General features: G+C 33.8%; 2 protein-coding genes across 2 annotated transcripts; both read right to left on the minus strand.

Annotated features, from left to right (window-relative positions):
- Positions 1-12,615: 12,615 nt before the first annotated feature.
- LOC107906872 (uncharacterized) lies at positions 12,616-13,107 on the minus strand. The gene is made up of 3 exons (XM_041100035.1): positions 13,063-13,107; positions 12,883-12,966; positions 12,616-12,807 (listed from the first exon to the last, which is right to left on the minus strand). Exons 1-3 carry the CDS (start codon positions 13,105-13,107, stop codon positions 12,616-12,618), a joined length of 321 nt encoding a protein of 106 aa, XP_040955969.1.
- Positions 13,108-18,105: 4,998 nt separating this feature from the next.
- Positions 18,106-19,188, minus strand: LOC121220347 (uncharacterized). Its single transcript, XM_041100036.1, has 4 exons — positions 19,051-19,188; positions 18,823-19,008; positions 18,274-18,621; positions 18,106-18,177 (listed from the first exon to the last, which is right to left on the minus strand). The coding sequence occupies exons 1-4, from the start codon at positions 19,186-19,188 to the stop codon at positions 18,106-18,108; spliced, it is 744 nt and encodes a 247-aa protein (XP_040955970.1).
- Between the last annotated feature and the right edge of the window lie 809 nt (positions 19,189-19,997).

The raw sequence follows: 19,997 nt of genomic DNA on the forward strand, positions 1-19,997 counted from the left end.
CAAATTAAACAAAAATTATATGCTTAGTAGCAAAAATTTACCAAAATTGGGTGCGTTAAACATACAAATCCAACCTGTTATCAATAAGTTTATTGTTTCAACCATTGAACTTATTAAGCTCTATAATAGCTTACTCATGTCATTTTCCTATTTATTTGTAGATATAGTTTTGTGGAATCGGGCGATCAGATCAACCTAAAGATCACACTGTCCAGATACTTATTGGTAGTCTTGTCATGTTCACTTTTGGGTTATATGGCATGTATTAAGTGTGTTATGTGTATGTTTTGGATAATGACTTCATGTGTTGCATCTTTGGTTGATATAAGATTGGTTGAGCTTGTTTGTGTATGTACCTTGAGCTTTGTGTATGTACATGTCCATATAAAGTTGTTTTGGCTATTTGACAGAGACCTTATGAAAGTGTTTGAAAAGTGGTAAGATTGAATGTGAATGGATTTGATGAAATGGTAAATTTGACATGATTTTTATATATGGATTTAAGAACTTGAATGCAACTTAGTTGGTGTGATATATGGATAGATTTGGTAATTGAATTGTGGTGTCAATGAGGGCACATTGGTTAGGCACTTAAGTTGTAGGTTTCAATATGTTTTAAGCCTATTTGAATATGTTTTTGAAGTATGGAAATGGCTGATTTTGAGTTAGCTTAGTATGTAAGGTTTGGTTGAAAATTTGTCTTTTTTTTCAAAGCTTTTTAAGGTGCACACAGCCTAGGACACGGGCTATCACACGGTCAAGTCCTTGAGCCACATGGTTTGGGCTCTTTCACACGCCCTGACCATACGACCGTGTGACCCCTATTTCTAAAATTTTATGTTTTGTTTCAAGTTAGTCTATGATTGTTTCCAAACTACTTTTAAGGCCCCTTAAGCTCGATTTAAGGCCCGTAAATGTATTTATGCTATGAATGAAATTTAGAATTGAATGTTGTTGTTTAAATTAATAAATGAATGGTTTGATAATGTTAATTGTTTTGATATGTATTGTAATACTCTGTAACCTTAATCTGACGACGGAGACAGGTTAGGGGTGTTACACTTTATCAACTTCAAAACTTCAATATTGTTGAAAATGAGGGCGGGGAGGAAGAATAAAGAATTATTTTTTATTATTTTTATTTCTTTTCTCTAGTTAGCTATCAATTTACTAGTTTTAGGTATCAGGTGTCAAATATTTTGACTTCTTTTAGTTGTTTCTGTTAGGACCATTGATGTTGAGCGTTAATGTTTTTTATCTTTATTTAAACAATTCATTGGTTTGTCTATTCACTCGCTTGTTCAAACATATGTCTAGACAACCCTTTAGAAAGAAGTCTAGACATTATTTCAAGATAGCCTGTTGGTTTGTGTTGTTGGCTTTTTTACTTGGACCTCCATGATTGTTTTCTCTATAAGCAAATGATTTTTAGAACATTTTTTATCTTCTCCTAAATGACGCTGGTTGAATTTGGGTAAAAAAGAAGGATGAATCAACTTACATCATCCTTATCATTTTGCTTAAGGATCAAGCTTGCTATTTTACTTGGACTTGAAGACTTTATAATCATAATGATTTATCTTGGATAATATCTCTTTTTAAATGGTATTAAATTTGGCTGATTGGAGAATCTTGGAGATCAACTTACCTTATCCTTTAAGCCATTTTAGGGTTTAAGATTTTTGGATAGATCTATTATTGGATTTTGGCCCCTTTTATTTTTATGATCGAGCGCTTCTTACATTTAAAATTAGTAAATGTGTTGGAGATTATTGGTTGTCTACTGGATGGGATATAGCATTGTTAAGGAATTAGTTGCCGGAGGATATTTTGGAAAGGTTGCAGATGCTGCCTCTAGTTTACTTTAGCCTAGCCTAATGAACTTATTTGGAGTAAAAGCTTGACTGTGATTTTCTCTATGAAATCATCTTATGGTTCTCTTATTGAATTGAAAGGTAACGAGTATTCTTTTATTAAAACTATTTGGCAAATTTAGTGACAACCTCACATTCAATACTTTCTTTGGTTAGCTTGGCGGGATAGAATTATGTTGAATACTAACCGTAAATTTTGGAGCCTCGCCCTTGTTGAAAACATTATTGTGTGTGGTGTGGCTATTGAGACCACATTGCATGTTCTCCACAACTGCCCTATGGCTAAGGAAGTATGGATAGCTTTGTTTGGTGACAGTTCAGGTATGAAATTATTTTCATGTGATCATGAGTCTTGGTTTCTTCTTATTTTATGTACGTATAGTAAAAAGAGGCTCATGTTTTCTTCTTTTTTTTTTGCTAGCGTTTATGAAAGTAGAGGAATGAGTTCTGTTTTATTGGTAGGATGTTGACTGTTGACGATAAGCTGATTATCTTGTATTGAAGTTTGCATGATTGGGATAGTTCTTATACCGGTAGTGTCCCAAAAATGAGAACTGAAATCTTTTTAGGGTAGAAGAAGCCAAGTGGTTGTTGCATGAAGCTCAATGTGGATGGAATTTGTCAGTTGTCTGAGTCTGTTTCTAGTGTTGGTCGACTTGTAGGAGTTGATGGTGTGCTAAGGAACAACGACAGTACTTGGCTTGATAGTTTTTAGGCATAATCTAGGGATTGTGGTATCGATTTTGCTAAACTTTAAGGGCATTATCAAGGCATTCTTATGACATGGAATAAAGGGTATAGAGATGTTTTTGTTGAGTCAAATTCCCTTTCGTCTATTTTGATGATTTAGGCATTAGTGTCATGCATCCTTTGTTTTGTCTAGTCTCGGTTATTAGGGAACTTTTGAATTGGGATTGGAGTTTTCGTCTAAATTATGTTCCTCGACAAAGGAATTCTATGGCAAATTATTTAGCTAAGGCGAGCTTAAATATGGATGTTAATTTTACTTTTCTTGACCAACCTTCTCGAGGTGTCGTGCACCTGCTGAAGGCAAATTTGTAAATGGTCGTTTTCGTGAGACTTGTTGCTTTACAAATTCTTTGTAATGAAAAGTTATTTTAACTAATTACTTAATATTTTTCTATTGGTTGAATATCGCACATGCAAGTATACGTATCGTGACAAGTAGTATAAAAATATTGATCTCACAGAAAACTATTACTAATTATAAGTTGATCACCAAATATCATTCTAATACCTATCCAAATAAATCAATAATATAATTTTCTCAAATAAATAAAAATAAGCAACATAAATTAAACTGAAATGATCAATCAATAATAAAAACTTAGGATTACAATTTCATCCAATGTTCTATCTCCACCCAATTTACTTTAATAGAGTTGATTACTAACCTAAGATACTAAAATTCCCTTAATTCTTTTCTAAGCAATTAAGGAACTAATTTAATCTAACTATTTAGCGAATAACTTAGATCAAATTGATTAAGAACAAACCTCAAGTATGACTACTCAATGTAATTAGGTATATTCTTATCCTAATAAATAATTGCATATTGACCCATCTAATTTAAACCAAAAGTTATTCATTCTAAATGTAAAATGAACAAAACGAATAATCTTTTTCCGATTTCTTTAGGTTTTGTCAGACTAGTAGTTGGCTGATGATTATCAATAAAAAATGAGAATGAATAAATAATCAAATCTCTATTAAGAATAAAGAGGGATGGAAATAGAAAAATATTCAATTAACTAAACATGGAATCCATGTAATCCTAGATTGAAAACTTAGTTCATGGAAAAACTAAAAAACATCTTCAGATAAAAGAAAAAATTAGTCATAGAAAAAGGAAACACGAAGAAAATTAATGGAGAAACTCAATCTTCTTGATGAAATCCATCTATTCTTGATGCGTGAAGGCTTTGGGGCTTCTCCTCTTTTTTCTCCTATCATTTCTTTTGAGTTATGGTCTCATTTTTCCCTTTTTATGACCCCTAAAAATTGCAACTCATAAAAACTATTCAGGTATGTGCGCCGTTCTAGTGGACAATCTTTTCGGTGGAAAGGAAAGTTGTCTTTCTACTTTCGTTGGGGTGGAAAAATCTTTTACTGGATTGAAAATCTGCCTTAATTGTTTATGTCAAGCTAACCTTCTCCCATACTTTGTTGGACTTGCACTGGATAAGAATACTTGAAAATAAGTTCGATTTAACACTAATAATATATAATTAACTAAAACATAAATAAAATAAAATTCCTAAAATATACTAAAATTAACTTATAAATAAAATAAAATCCTAAAATCCTACTAAAATAAAATACAAATAACTCTAAGATATTAGAGTTATCAGTTTTTCACTTTTTTTTTATTTTCTTGACTTTTAAAACTTTATTTTATTCTCTCAATTATATTTCAAAATTAATAGAATTTTACTACAAATTAGATTATTTCTCATGTAATTAGTTTAAAATATATATTATTTAATAATTTTTACAATAAACACGTAAATCACGTGTAAAACACATGACTAAGGCACTATTGATAACAAATGATTGTGATTCAATAATCTAATTACGAATTTCACTATTTTATTTCATAAAATTTGAGATTATCATAATCTGGTTGGTAAAAGTACCATAAGGGTTCCTATACTAAGAGTTAGATTGCACTTTATCCCCCTCTACTAAAAAAATTGGGCAAATCAAATCATTTTACATTAGATCAAAGAGTAAATTAGTTTTTTCCGTTTAAAAAATTCGTCCATTTTTACCATTAAAAACTATTGTAGTTGATGGAATAACCAGACAACCATATATGGCATACCGCGTGTAGCTCATGCTAACATACAGTGACCAATTTTTAACAGTAAAATGGATAAAATTTTTAACAAAATAACCAATTTGCTCTTTTATCTAATGTACAAGGCTGCCCATTTTTCTAGTAGAGAGGACAAAATGCATTATGACTCCTAGTACAAAGACTTAATGATACTTTTACTTAATCTGATCTTCTTACTTTATTAAATTTCATCATAAGGGTATAACTAACAGGTGGACAAGGACCTGTCATATTGCATTTTGCCCTCTCTTTGAGTTGCGACTAAAATTTGTCTCTGATTATTTCAAAAAGAAAAACAACATTTTCCCAATGTATAATGAAGGATTTATCAAAACCTGCAATTGTCTCTCTCATTAACAAAAACCTAGCCCAAAGATTATATAAATCTTTTTTTTCTTTGTTTTTTTTCCTCATAATTTATACTTTTTCTATAAAATTTCTTATTCAATTAGTGTGACCTATCAATTGGGTCTCAACCTAATTACGAAATTACTAAAAAATTATTTTATTTACAAAATCATGTAATTATGAAGGCATTTCTATTTTTTGTTTTTATATATTTTTATAAATTAATAAAAATTTTCTATAATAAAATTTGAACTAAAAACCATCATATAAAACTTTTGTATTTACCACTTGAATCAAAAAAAATTTTAATTTTATATAAAATGTTAATAAATATATTTGTTATACAAATTGGTTAATGAGGCGACAAAAATTTAGTAGAAGTAAAAGTTTATGATTCAATATATTTCTACATTCCTTTTTCTAACCAACACAAATCACATTAAATTTGACCCACTTATATATGCACAATAAATCAATAATAATGCAATCATTATTAATAAGTATTTTGTGAAATGATAAAATATATTAAAATTTTAAAGTAAAGAATTAAGCTCAACTCTATATTATTAAAAAAAAGATTGTTATCATGAATTGAATTTCATAAATTATTAAAATGAAAATAAAATAAAGCAACCGTTGGTTTTTTTTTCTGGAAGCAGATGGAATAAAATAAGTGGAAAGCCTTTCATAGCAATTTCAACTTCTGGTATGGGACTTCGTTTTTTAGTAACTTATATGCGAATTTGAAATTAATGTGAATTAAATACTTAAATTATTAAATATTCAATCAACCATAATATATGTTGCTAATAAATTAAACTGTATATGAAAATGGACCGCATTAGCATTTTAATGGGTAGTTAATAGCTGCTAGCAATTTTCAAATTATCATACCAAGTTAAGGTACATTAACCCTTGCTTCATTGTTCATTGATTTCAATCTTTAGGTGCCATTAGGCATCAAAATCTAGGTTGACCAATGCAGGCATGCCCATTCAAAGTTTTTTTTTTCTGGAAAATAATTTCTGGTCCATGATTAATCTAAAATATTCTATTTGATTGTTAAATCAATAAATAAACAACATTAGTTGGTTAAGTATATAAACAAAAAGGTAAACTAAAAATATTAACATCTCATCTTTTGTATATCAAGATTACATAAAAGGAAGCAGCATGACTCAGTAAATCAACGCAACAACTAAGGTTTTTGCTTATCGACACTGACCCCAAAACAATCTTAAAATTTTGCGAAAAAGAAAAACAGATCACCATATTCAATCATCTCGAGTCATGTAAGAGAGGACATTGCTAACTGCTTAAAAGAATAAAGCTATCTTGATTAAATACATGACAAAATTCACTCAAAGGCGGTAGCATCTCTAGTTTGATACGGACTGCAATGGCAGAAACCAACTAAAACGATGCAATCCATTAAAAGATGTCAATATGCAACTCATCCACTGCAATGTGTTCATGAAATGATTAAAACATCAAAATAAAGCAAAGCAGGTTGTCAAAGTTGAATGTTTAGCAGCCATCCATCTAAGGTCTCATAACGTTAATATAAATTACATAGTCCATAGTCCAACGCCAGCTACCATTACTTACGCTTAATTCAACCCATGATCAAGCCAAATAAATAATCTTTGCAGACACCCAACTTCTAAATCGGACTTCAATGGCATGGCAGTCATTTAAGAAGCATGGCCATTGGCCCAATACCCGACAGTAACGCCACAACTTGGTTCCTTGAGGGAAGTAATACACAAGAGATCTCACTTGAGGGAAGGAAACAAGTGAACCAGCGTAGGCATGTCGTAACTCAGAATTCATAGCCTTACGGTCACACATGCTTCGACAGAGATTACCTATTTCACAAAAAGAATGGCGACCTTTGAAACGGATGATTTGAGTAGGTAGCAGTGTCCATAAAAATATATATGGCATAGATCCATACCGGATCTTGAGAAGAAATAGAGAAAATTTTGGAAATCTGAAATTGAGTGCATGGCAGTGAGAGTACCGGTGAGGGAGAGGAGTGAAGAGGGAAGGAATAAAATTTTCAACTGCAATTCAGGAAAAAAAATTTCTAAGACATTTTTTTAAATTCTATTATAATTTGAACTTATTTGATTCTTTTCAATAGTATAGGGATTAAATTGGTTCATTTAATAATAGGGAACTAATTTGATACAATACCTATAATACAAGGACCTCCTATGTAACACCCCAAACTCGGCCTAGATGGTACGACCGAATCCGGGAGTGTTACGAAGAAGGGTTATGAACCCAATGGTACTTCGATAAAGCACTGTTTAGTTAATTGATAAAACGTCCAAGTTTTATAAAACATATTCATTTATATATATTACTGAAACCGTTACAAGTTGTTATTTAAAGTTAACCAATTATTTTGCAGTGGAAGTTTGAAAATCCTTTAAAACAAAACCACGTTTGTGTTTTCAAAAAATAACATTTGTTCGCGTAAAATCAGTATTTTGTCAAATCATCGCAATTTAGAAATCATAACGCAATCAACCCAAAAGTTCAAACCAATAGTCCAAAAATTCCGGAGATTCCAAAAATTACAAAACCCTCATGAAAACCGAAAATCTCAGTAAAATTGTTAATTAATAATAATAAAAACAGTTCCCACCAAGTGATCACTGTTGAGCCTCCGTTGCACCGACCCACCTATGTTTGTGGATTACTTGAACAGAATAGACAACAGATGTGAGTTTTCATAAACTCAGTGTGTATGTAACACCCCTAACCTGTATCCGTCGTTCGAATAGGGTTACGGAGTATTACCGGAGTTTACTTTTCAGAACTATCAAAAATTTTAATTTATTTAATTCATATCATCAAACACAAAAAAACCAATCAATAGCATATATATTGTCCCTTATACAAGCACTCATGCCCTAAAAATACATTAGAAACAAATCAGGACTAAATCAGAAACATATAGAAATTTCAAGGAAAAGATGAAATTTTACAAACTGCAGGGGTCACATGGCCGTGTGACTCACACGGTCAAGAGACACGCCCGTGTCTTAGGCCATGTAGGCATTCGAAATAAGGACACACGGCCGTGTCCCAGCCCGTGTCTGTGCTCATGCCTGTGTAACTCACTAACTTGGGTCACACGGCAAAACCACACCGCCCTTGTGTCGGGCCGTGTAAAACCTAACTTGTAACCCTTTAACCCTTTGAAAACTACAGGGGACACACGGCCGTGTTACCTGGCCGTGTGTCATACATGGCTGAGACACATGTCTGTGTCTCTTCTTGTGTGGACGAAAATAGTCTATTTTACAAGTCATTTTTCTCACATTTTTCAACATGTACCTACAATCCATTTTTCACATATACCTAAGCTCTCAAAAGGCACCAAAACCATGCATAATCAAGCCAAACACATATGGTACAATAACATCCAACCAATATGCCCAAAAGCACCTCAAATGACAACATTAAAACATGTATAACCATGTATTCAATTTGGCCAAAATAATTGATTAACTTCTAACTAAGTTTGCATCATTACACAACATGTAAATCACTAACCAAAACATACCATTTGGTACCAACTGTACCACATAATTATTAGCATCAAAATACATATATGCTTATTATGGCAAAACACCAATTCACAAGTTATATGTCATATCTAATATGCACATTCATCTACTTTTCTATCTACCATAATTCAACCATAACAAGTCATATATCAAACATTACAAGGCTAATTATATACACCTTATAATATATAAATCATTTTACCAACACAGGCCAAAATGTCACACTTGGGTTTATTACTCGTCTCAACTTACATAATTATCATGTATCAACATATTAAAGATATTCATATATGTACATGTCATGATACATATCATTATCTTACCGTTTCATCATATACATATATCATCCATTACAATATATCAATATATCATGTACCATCATTTCCATGTATTATATATATACCTGTATTAGTTCGTATCGAACTCATATCGTCTTGTAACAAAATTGTGCCTGTTGAACCACTTAGAATATTGTTAGATACATGGATAGTACACATGAGGTATATCGAACTGTAATTTGTTAATCCCTGTACATGTATGCTCATACGAGCTATAAACGGTAAGCTCCTCTAAGCTGAATAACGGTAAGCTCATACAACCTGAGTATCAGTAAGCTCATAAGAGCTGGAATCGGTAACCCTAATGACATGTAATTTCCATCCTACGAGTTCCTAAGGTTCAAACAGGGGTCGGTATTCTTCGTGCGTCGTTGAATTTTTCTCGTTTCATTATAATCTAAATGGTATAATAACATATATATCGTTTCATTTTCAATAAAATTCATATAATAACATTCAATTTAATCAACAATATACATAGTATAGCTCATACGAACTTACTTGACTAAATTGCAGAAATACCAAAGTTTAGGGGCATTTTGGTAATTTTTAGTTTTCCTCGATTTTCACCCGATCTTGATCTAAATTAATAATTTCATTCAATATATTAATTTAGACAATAAAACAATTCATTTCATACAATTCGATCCTTTTTGACATTTTTACAAAATTGTCCCTAAAGTTTTACTTTCATTCAATTTAGTCCATGAGTCCAAAACATGCAAATTAACCATTTTTACCCAAAATTGAGCTTAGCCAAATGTTCATGGTATCCAAAAAAGCCCATTTATGTAACAATTTAACATTAAATCCTTGTACTTTTATTAATTTAATAAATTAGTCCTTCATTGAAAAATTCATCAAAATCACTTAACAAAATACTTTTAAATATAAATCAACATTCCAAATTCATCATCTAACATAAAAAATCACAAGGTTCATCAATGTCAACATTCAAAACCTTTAACAGTTTCAAAATCGAAGGTACGGGATAGCTGAACCTAGTTGCAACGATCTCAAAAACATAAAAATTACAAGAAACTGATAGTTTAGGGGCTTACACGCAATGAATTTGACTAGCTAAAATTTTCCAGCATCCATGGCTTCTTTTCTTCGCATTTTTGGTTGGTGAAGAAATAATAAAGATGAAGCCATTTAATTTTTATTTATTCTATCACCTTTTTATCTATTTACAAAATTACCCTTACCTAACTTTAAAAATTACTCAATTGCCTAGCCATGCACATCCACTAACACTTTTAATGGCCTATTTACCATATAAGGACTTCCAAATTAAAGTTCTATAGCTATTTAATACATTTAGCTTATAGAACACAACTTTTGCACTTTATGCAATTTAGTCATTTTTGCTTAATTAACTATCGAAACGATAAAATTTTCCAAAAAAACTTTAATTCCACCTTAATTAAACTCCGTAAATATTTATAAAAATATTTACGGCTCAATTTATGGAAACGAGTTCCCGTTACCTCATTTTCTAAAACCACTTGAACTTAATAAATCATTTATACAACAAAAATCACTATATCAAAAACCTTTTAAAATCATAATTAACTCGTAAATATTAATTATAATATTTACAAACTTACTTATCGGATTTGGTGGCCCCAAAACCACTGTTTCTGACACCACTGAAAAATGGGTTGTTACAATGTAACCCAATAGAAATAGTCATGCAACATACACAAAATTTCATGTAGAGTTAGATACTAATTCGGACCTAAGTCCATAATAGATACAGATATCAAAATTAGATAAACATAACAGATATACAAAATCTTACCCCTATTCTCTACACACCATCCCCGACCATCCCATCACACCATGTGGGGTTAAAAACTCTCACCCATCCCAACACACCATATAGTGTCGATGCGACACATAACAGAATAATATGCAGTCATGCTGCCAGAATATAGGCGAAAGATCGCCGTACAGATCACTTCCTCCACATATGCAAATCCCACCCCAAACAAAGATACAGAATTAACATGCTTAACATGCTTATATTCAGATATCATATATACTCAAATAGAACAGTTAGACATACCTATCAGTGTCCTACTTAGTTCAGACTATCAAAATATCATATCAAATGAGTTAGGGTTTGGTTAGCCCTTATCAACTCTACGATAGGCCCAGAGTTGATCAGAATGACCGCGTGACCCTAGGGGAAAATTTTAGAATCCTGGGCTCACATGCCCGTGTGGCCCACCTGCCCAAATTAGCCTTGCCCGTGTCACCCACACGGCCTAGCCCAAAACCCACATGCCCGTGTGGCATGCCTGTGTAGGCCCACACGGCCACACCCACACCATTACACAGCCATGTCTCACACACGGCCACACCTACGATATTCACACGGCCAGCCACATGGTCAGGCACATGCCCGTGTGGCGCAGATAGTGCCCTTTTTCAGCTTTCATTGAATCCTTAATTTTTCATGTTTAGGGTACACACCTGGTTCAATTTTGAAGTACTTCCAAAGGTGATGATCCTAGTACCTATAATCATTAATACTTTAACAAATTAAACCACATAAACTCTTGAATTATTATTCAACATCATCGATGTTCTTAACATTTTGAAAAACCCGAACAACCACAACCACTCAGAATTTGGTGGGCTCACTTACCTTCGAAGTCAATGACCCACAACAATCACTTACCCTCTAATCGATTACCAAACAATAAACCAAAGGGAAAATGGTCAAAAGAAAACCCCTTAAACACACTACAACAAAAACGAAACCCCCAATCTATTCATCAATTTCCATAACCAAAACTTAAATAAAATCACATACTTACCAAAACAATAGCAATCGAACTTGCACCACAAGGATTTCCCCAAACCAAACCTGAAATACTTGAACAGGAAAGTAGTCGAAGAAAAATAAAAGAAAGAAAACCCAAAGAAAAAGAATGTGAAAAGAACTGATTGATTTTTTGGAAAGAGAGGAAAAACAAAATAAAATAATCAAAAGGATTTTCCCAACTCCCCATTATCGATTATCCCAACTCCCCATTATCCCATTAACTAACAAATCCCCTTAAAATTGACCTACTACTCTCATTCATTACCACGGACTTCCATTTCCACCGAACCACTACTATACCACCGAAACGCTCACAGGAGCAAAAATTAAAATCCACGCTCGCATAGGAATTCAAACATGAGACCTCAAGGCAAGCTAACACCTTACCACTCGAACCAGCAAGCTCATTCTGATATGAGTTTATAAACAATATCACATAAGTCTACCCAGCAGGGATAAAGGCTATGATACGAATAACAAAATTTCCAAAAGTGGGACTTGAATCCCAGACCTCATACACACACCCAGAACACTTAATCACTAAAACAGATACACATTTGTGTCAAATTTCACCAAAAGCAGACTTAAATTATTCAGGGTGTTACAACTCTACCCCTTAAAAGAAATTTCAACCTCAAAATTTACTTGATCCAAACAGATGAGGATATTGCTGACGCATCAAGTCCTCAAGTTCCCACGTGACTTACTCAGTGCCATGATTCCGCCACAGAACATTTACCAATGGGATGAACTTTCTCTTCAGAACATTAATATCTCAATCCAAAATCTGAACCGACTCCTCCTCAAACGTCAAATCTGGTCTAACTTCAATCTCCTCAACAAAGACAACGTGAGATGGATCAGATTGATACCACATCAACATCAAGAAGTGAAACACGTCATGGATACGGTCCAACTCTGGAGGTAGCTCCAACTGATAAGGAACCGGTCTCACGTTTCTCAGAATCTGATACGGCCCAATAAAATTAAGGCTTAACTTGCCATTACAACCGAACCTAAGAACTTTCTTCCACGGAGATACCTTAAGAAATACAAAGTCCCCTACAGAGTACTCGATATCTCTCATTTTCAGATTCGCATAAGACTTCTGTCTATCAAAAACCACCTTCAAACGATCTCGAATCAATCTAACCTTATCTTTAGTCTCAAAAACCAACTCAGGACCCAAAATCTGGCGCTCGCCCAAATCAGTCCAACTTACCAGAATACGACACTTATAACCATACAAAGACTCGTAAGGTACCATCTAAATGCTAGACTGGAAACTATTGTTGTAGGCGAACTCATCTAACCACAAAAATCCTCCCAACTACCTCAAAAATCAATCACACAACTCTGAAGCATATTCTCTAATATCTGAATCACCCTTTCAGACAAACCATCGGTCTGAGTATGGAACGCAGTACTGAAGTTCAATCGCAAAACCAAAGCTTCATGCAGTTTCTTCCACAATTGAGAAGTGAAGTAAGGATCTCAACTAGAGATTATCAAAACTGGAACCCTATGCAGTCTCACAATATAAAAAATATAGAGTTTCGCTAACTTTTGTAGAGAATAGTCCGTCCAAACCGGAATAAAATGGTTAAACTTGGTCAATCGATCCACAATAACCCAAACAGAATCCTTCTTAGTGGGTGTCAAGGGCAACCCACTAACGAAGTCCATCGTCACTGGTGCTCAGCCTTAACTTGCTAGCACATCAAACAACGAGCAACAAAATCTGTTACCTCTAATTTCAAACCCAGCCACTGGTACAATTTACGAAGATCCCGATACATTTTATTATCACCAGGATGCATAGCATAAAGACTATTATGCCCTTCCCATAGAATCAACTGTCTTAAATCAAAATCGTTCGGTACACAAACTTATCTTCGGAAACACAGAACCCTATCTTTATTCAACCCAAAATCAGATCCACTGACGCTCTCAACCTGACGGAATCGCAGAACTAGAGAATCATCCCCTAATTGTTTATCTTGAATCTGATCAATCCAAGTCGGTTTAACTTGCAACTCGGCTAACAAATCTCCATCATCAAACAAACTGAGATGAGCAAACATCGCCCTCAAGTCAGACATCACTCTACGACTTAGAGCATCGGCCTCCACATTAGCCTTATCGGGATGATACTCTATCTACAATCATAATCCTTAAGTAGCTCAACCCATCTACGTTGCATAAGGTTCAACTTATTCTGAGTAAGAAGATACTTGAGGGTCTTGTGATCAGTATATATAATACAGCTCTCACCATATAAATAGTGCATCCAGACCTTTAATGCAAACACCACGGCAACCACTTAAGATCATGCATCGAATAATTTTCCTCGTGTGACTTAAGTTTTCGGGACACAGAAGCCACAAACTTACCATCTTACATCAGAACACATCCAAAATCGACTTGTGACGTATCACTATACACCATAAACTCCTTACCAGACTCAGGCTATATCAAAATAGGAGCCTAAGTCAAAACAGACTTGAGCTTCTCAAAGCTCAATTGTTGTGTATCACTCCAGACGAAATGAACACTCTTGTGCAGAAGCTTAGTTAAAGGAGCTACAATCAACGAGAACCCCTCAACAAACCTCTGATAATAACTCGCAAGTCTCAAAAAATTAAGGATCTCAGATATGCTCTTCAGTTGTTTCCAATCAAGCACAACCTCAATTTTTCTAGGATCAACTCGGATCCCCTCAGCAGAAACCACTTGCCCCAGAAATGTTACATCTCACAACTAGAATTCACATTTGCTCAACTTAGCGTAGAGTTGTTTCTCTTGAAGTATCTGAAGCACTATTTGTAACACCCCCTACCCGTATCTATTGTCGGAATAGGGCACGAGGCATTACCGAAGTTTAGTAAACATTTTCAATAATTCTGAATCATTTATTTTTCATATTCTGAAAATAATCATAATGTCCCTCTATTGGGCTCTCGAAGCCCAAAACATTTATTAGGAACCTACTGGGATTAAATCGAAATCATAGAGAATTTTTCGCAAAATCCTAAATATATATATAGATTTTAAATTTTTTTATTTCCGAATTAGGTGCAGGGTTCATACGGGCGTATCACATAACAAATCTTTTCATAAGAAATTGCATAACTGAAACCTTTCCATTCTTTCATAAGCTCAATTATATTTTCATCTAAGTACTTACCATTCCAATGCACCTTATAATTAAACATATTACCATTCAACAGTAATTTGGCACTTGCCTAAACTTCAAGCAACAACATTGATTAGCGTACTTTAATATTGACAAACTTATTTTCTCGCCATGTCTCACTTAAATTTATCACTCGTCTTAATACACATAATTTTCCTTATATCAATGTATCAAAGATAGTCTCAAATTTACATGTCATGATACATATCATTTTCTTGTTGTTTCTTCTTAAATATAAATTATTCAATTCATTATGAAAATATTTCATGTACCATAATTTTTTTTATAAGTTCAATGTATATTTATTCCAGTAGCAGTTCATAATCTTGAATATGCATAATTATCAGACAAGTTTCACATACATGTATTTTCCCTGTCATATTTTACTATATCAAATAATTATCATTTTTATGTATTTCAAGTTTAATTTCATGATTTTAAGTACTTATCATTTTCTATTTTTATCCCGTTGAATTTCTCGAAATTTCGATGGATTTTCAAGGGTACACTTTAGTGTACAAATTTGGGTCCGTCAATTCATAGTCATGTGCGCACATTTTCCAATTCAGAGAGCACACTCTTGCAAACCTCATTTCTTACAGCGGGATTACCAGTCCAGGCTAAATCCCCTGCAATGACAATTATTCTAATGAGCTTGGATCTGAATTACCAGTCCAGGCTAAATTCAGACCCTAATTCAGATTACCCGTCCGGGCTAAATCAATTTTCCACATATTCTTCAGGAGAGCTATATTAGGAGAGGATCACCCGTCCGGGCTAGATCCTTTTTACCGTCAATTCCTTTTCAGAGATCCATCAAATTTTCCTTCCATTCAACCGGAATTTCTTCCCCTTTTTATCAAATATAACAATGTTTCATTAATTTTCATATAATGAACATTCAAATCATATTCACATCAATAACAAACATTTCAAGTATTTAAGAATATAAATCAAGTTACACGAACTTACTGGGCTAAATTGCAGAAATATCAAAATTTAGGGACATTTTGGTAATTTTCTATTTTTATCAAGTTTCCACCCAAATCTTGATCTAAATTAATATTTCATTCAATTTATTAATTTAAATGATAAAAAAATTCATTTCATGCAATTTGGTCATTTTTGACATTTTTACAAAATTACCCTTAAAATTTTACTTTTATTCAATTTAGTCCCTAAACCTAAAACATGTAAATTAGCTATTTTAAAATAAACTCATATTAGCTGAATATTCACATATATTATTTTTCCTCCTCCACTCCATTCCACATCCTTGATATATATATTACCACTATTTACTTGTTTACTCATAACAAGCTATTCACTTGATTCATAGTCACTAAATTAATTATATCTTAAGATACAGAACTCTGAATTGATATCCGTAAATTTTATCTGAAACTAGACTCATATGTATTCTTACCATAAAATTTTCATAATTTTTTGTTCATCCATTAAGTACAGTTTATTTTTTAAAATCATCCATATTCTGCTGTATGATAATTTTGACCCTTCTTCACTAAAAATTAATTATCTCCTTGTACAAGATTCAGATGATGTTCTCATTTGTTCCTTTTAAAAATATACTTATTAAGGATTCTAATAATATAAATTATAACTCATAATAATTTTTTTACAATTTTTAATGATTTTCCAAAGTCAGAACAGGGGAACCCGAATTCATTCTGACCCTGTCTCACAAAATTTATTATATCTCATAATTTACAATTCCATTGATTACACCGTTTCTTCTTTGAGAAACTACACTCAATAAGATTTAATTTCATATTGTTTTTCATCCTCTAATTCAATTTCCACGATTTATGGTGATTTTTCAAAGTTAACCTACTGTTGTTGTTCAAAACTATTTTAGTGCAAAATGTTGATTACTAAATTTTTAACACCCTTATTCCCTTTCTCTATAGTGTTTCCCATCACTTTCTCTTATTTTTCTTCACTAACATATCAGGAAGATAGAACCTTATATAATATAACCCTACATTAACATCAATTTCATACTTTTTCAATAATATCAAACTCAAAAATATATTGAAATCTTGATGTTCTTACCTTTCTCTATTGATTTCAATCTTTAACTTGATTTTCTCTCCCCTCCAGCCTCCATTTCTTGAATCTAACTTGATATTCTAGCTCCCCATAGTCTCCTTATCAATTTTCTCTCTTGGTGGCTATGGACATTTCTTTGAATTCTAAGTGAAAATGGTGAATTTTTGGTGAGATGACCAAATTGTAAAGAAAGCAAAACTTTCTTTCTTTCTCTCTCCTTCTCACGTTGATGCATGGAAAAATGGTGGGATGATGGCTTCCATCTTTCTTTCCACATATATATATACACTAAATAAAATAATAAAATATCATTAAGAAAAAAATGAAATCAAAATATAATAAACTAATATTTATTTATTTAATCTAAAATATCTCCAACATCATCATTATTTTCTAGATTTCTCTCTCTTCTAATTGACCATTTTTCCCTTTAGATCTTCTAAAATTCCATCCTTGAGTCATCACTTAATTTGGTAAAATTATGATTTAGTCCATCATAATTCTTCATCCTTAGTTTCTAGATTATTCCACCCTTAAAATATTTACACTATTGATTCTTCAACTTTTTCATATTTATATTTTAACCCTTTAAATTTTGAGTATTTACTATTGGGTAATAAAACTTTTCTCACTTTTGCAATTTAATCCTTTCTTGAATTAATATGTCATAATATACTTCCCAATGTTGTCATAACTCAAAATTCTCCTTTTTGTCACCTTATTTCCTTACTATATCAAAAATAATATCTTACTGTAAAAATTTTTGGGGTATTGCACTACTCTAAGATGCTCATCCTCAGTTTTAGAGTACACCAGAATATCGTTGATCAAGACTAAGATAAACTAGTTCAGATACGGCTGAAAAACTCAGTTCATCAGATCCATGAATGCAGCCAGAGTGTTCGTCAAACCAAATGGCATAACTAGGAACTCGTATTGCCCATAACGAGTCCTAAAAGCTATTTTATGAATATTAGCTTCCTTAACCCTAAGCTGATGCTATCCAGAACGAAGATCTATTTTCAAGAATATCGCCGCCCTATGAAACTGATCAAACAGGTCATCCATCCTCTGAAGTGGGTACTTATTCTTCACAATCAGTTTATTCAACTGCCGGTAGTCAATGCACATCCTCATGGTACCATCTTTTTTCTTCACAAACAGAACCGGTGCCCCACACAGGGACATTCTAGGACGGATGAAACCATGATCTAGAAGCTCTTGAAGGTGAGCCTTAAGCTCTGTAAGCTCTTTCGGTGCCATACGAAATGGAACGATGGACACTAGAGCTGTACCCGATAGAAGCTCAATGTTGGACTCAACTTTTCGATTCGGAGCTAAACCCGATAACTCCTCAGGAAAAACATCTAGAAATTCTCTTACTGTTCTAATATCCTTTACAGAAGAGTGCCTAGAAACTGAAACACTGACGTAGGCCAAATACGCCTCACACCCTTTCCGAACCAATTTCTTAACCACTAGAGTAGAGATCACATTAAATAGGTAATCTTGATGCTAATCAATCACAACCACCTCTTTATCATCCTTGATCTTCAGAACGACCCTCTTAGTCGCGTAGTCCAAACTAACTCGGTGCTCAACTAACCAATCCATACCCAGAATTAAGTCAAACTCCCCGAAAGGTAGCTCTATTAGATTTGCCAGAAACACATCTCATTGTACATCCAATAGAACATTCCTATAAAGCCTATTTACCCAAACAGATTGTCCTAACAGATTCAGCACATAGATCTCACTAGAAGTACACTCAACAATAATCCCTGAGTTCTTAGAAACATAACTAGCTACATAGGAGTGTGTAGAACCTATGTCTATCAAAGCAGTATATGGAGCATCAAAAATAAAGAATGTACCCATGATCACATCAAGGGCATCTCTGTCCTTTTGGCATCAAGCAGCATAAACCAATACAGGCTGCCTTGCCTCAGTCTGATTAGCACCTCTGCACGATGCTCTCTGTCCTCGACTCATACCATTACCACCCCTAGTCGGTCCACGACCCCTAGGTGGCTGCTGTACTGCCCTCTGAGGCTGAATAGAACCTGGTCCTGAAGCTTGCATCTGATCAGCATGATGTGGACACTCTCTAATCCGGTGCTCTAATGATCCACACTGCAGACAAGCCCCTAATCTCTTTCAACACTCACCCAGATGGTGCCTACCACAATCACCAAAAAGCTGAATCCTAGTAGAAGCAATAAGAACTCCCACTCAAACAGTAACCCTCAAATAGTTACAGACCCATATCCCCCAGATCCAGAAAAGGGTCTAGTAACCCTCTCTAACACTCTTAACATAGCTTGGGACAATGCATTATCCCCAGCCGATCATCTTTAAGATCCAGTCTCCGTAGCAGGTGAAATCAGTGTCTCACTCATGTCTAAATTTGGCATACTACCCAGAGTGGAAGACTCAGCTCGAGCCCCTCTACGGCGCCTGTAACACCCCTAACCCGTATCCGTCATCAAAATAAGATTACGGAGCATTACCGGGGTTTACATTTCAAAGCTATAAAAATTTTAAAGTATTTAATTCATATCATCAATCACAGCAAAACCAATCAATAACATACATATTGTCCCTTATACGAGCCATCGAGGCACTAAAAACACATTTGAAACAAATCGAGACTAAATTAGAAACATATAGAAATTTTAGGGAAAAGATAAAAAATTACAAACTACAGAGATCACACGCCCGTGTGGCCAAACCATGTGACTCACACGGCCAAGAGACATGCCCGTGTCTTAGGCCATGTGGTCATTCGAAATAGAGACACACGGTTGTGTCCCAGCTCGTGTCTGTGCCCATGTAACTCACTGACTTGGGTTACACGGCCAAGCCACACGCCCGTGTGCCAAGCCGTGTAC

This window comes from Gossypium hirsutum, chromosome D08 (assembly GCF_007990345.1).
Source record: "Gossypium hirsutum isolate 1008001.06 chromosome D08, Gossypium_hirsutum_v2.1, whole genome shotgun sequence".
NCBI lineage: Eukaryota > Viridiplantae > Streptophyta > Magnoliopsida > Malvales > Malvaceae > Gossypium > Gossypium hirsutum.

What these genes read in the sequence shown, in the direction of transcription:
- LOC107906872 (XM_041100035.1), bottom strand. Translation starts at nt 13,107, where the DNA reads ATGGTACCTTACGAGTCTTTGTATGGTTATAAGTGTCGTATTCTG. An exon ending in GTTATAAGTGTCGTATTCTG is followed by an intron (nt 12,967 to 13,062) that starts GTAAGTTGGACT and finishes GATCGTTTGAAG; the next exon opens with GTGGTTTTTGATAGACAGAA. An exon ending in GGGACTTTGTATTTCTTAAG is followed by an intron (nt 12,808 to 12,882) that starts GTATCTCCGTGG and finishes GGGCCGTATCAG; the next exon opens with ATTCTGAGAAACGTGAGACC.
- LOC121220347 (XM_041100036.1), bottom strand. Translation starts at nt 19,188, where the DNA reads ATGCAAGCTTCAGGACCAGGTTCTATTCAGCCTCAGAGGGCAGTACAG. An exon ending in GAGGTGCTAATCAGACTGAG is followed by an intron (nt 19,009 to 19,050) that starts GCAAGGCAGCCT and finishes TGATGCCAAAAG; the next exon opens with GACAGAGATGCCCTTGATGT. An exon ending in TGTCCCTGTGTGGGGCACCG is followed by an intron (nt 18,178 to 18,273) that starts GTTCTGTTTGTG and finishes TACCCACTTCAG; the next exon opens with AGGATGGATGACCTGTTTGA.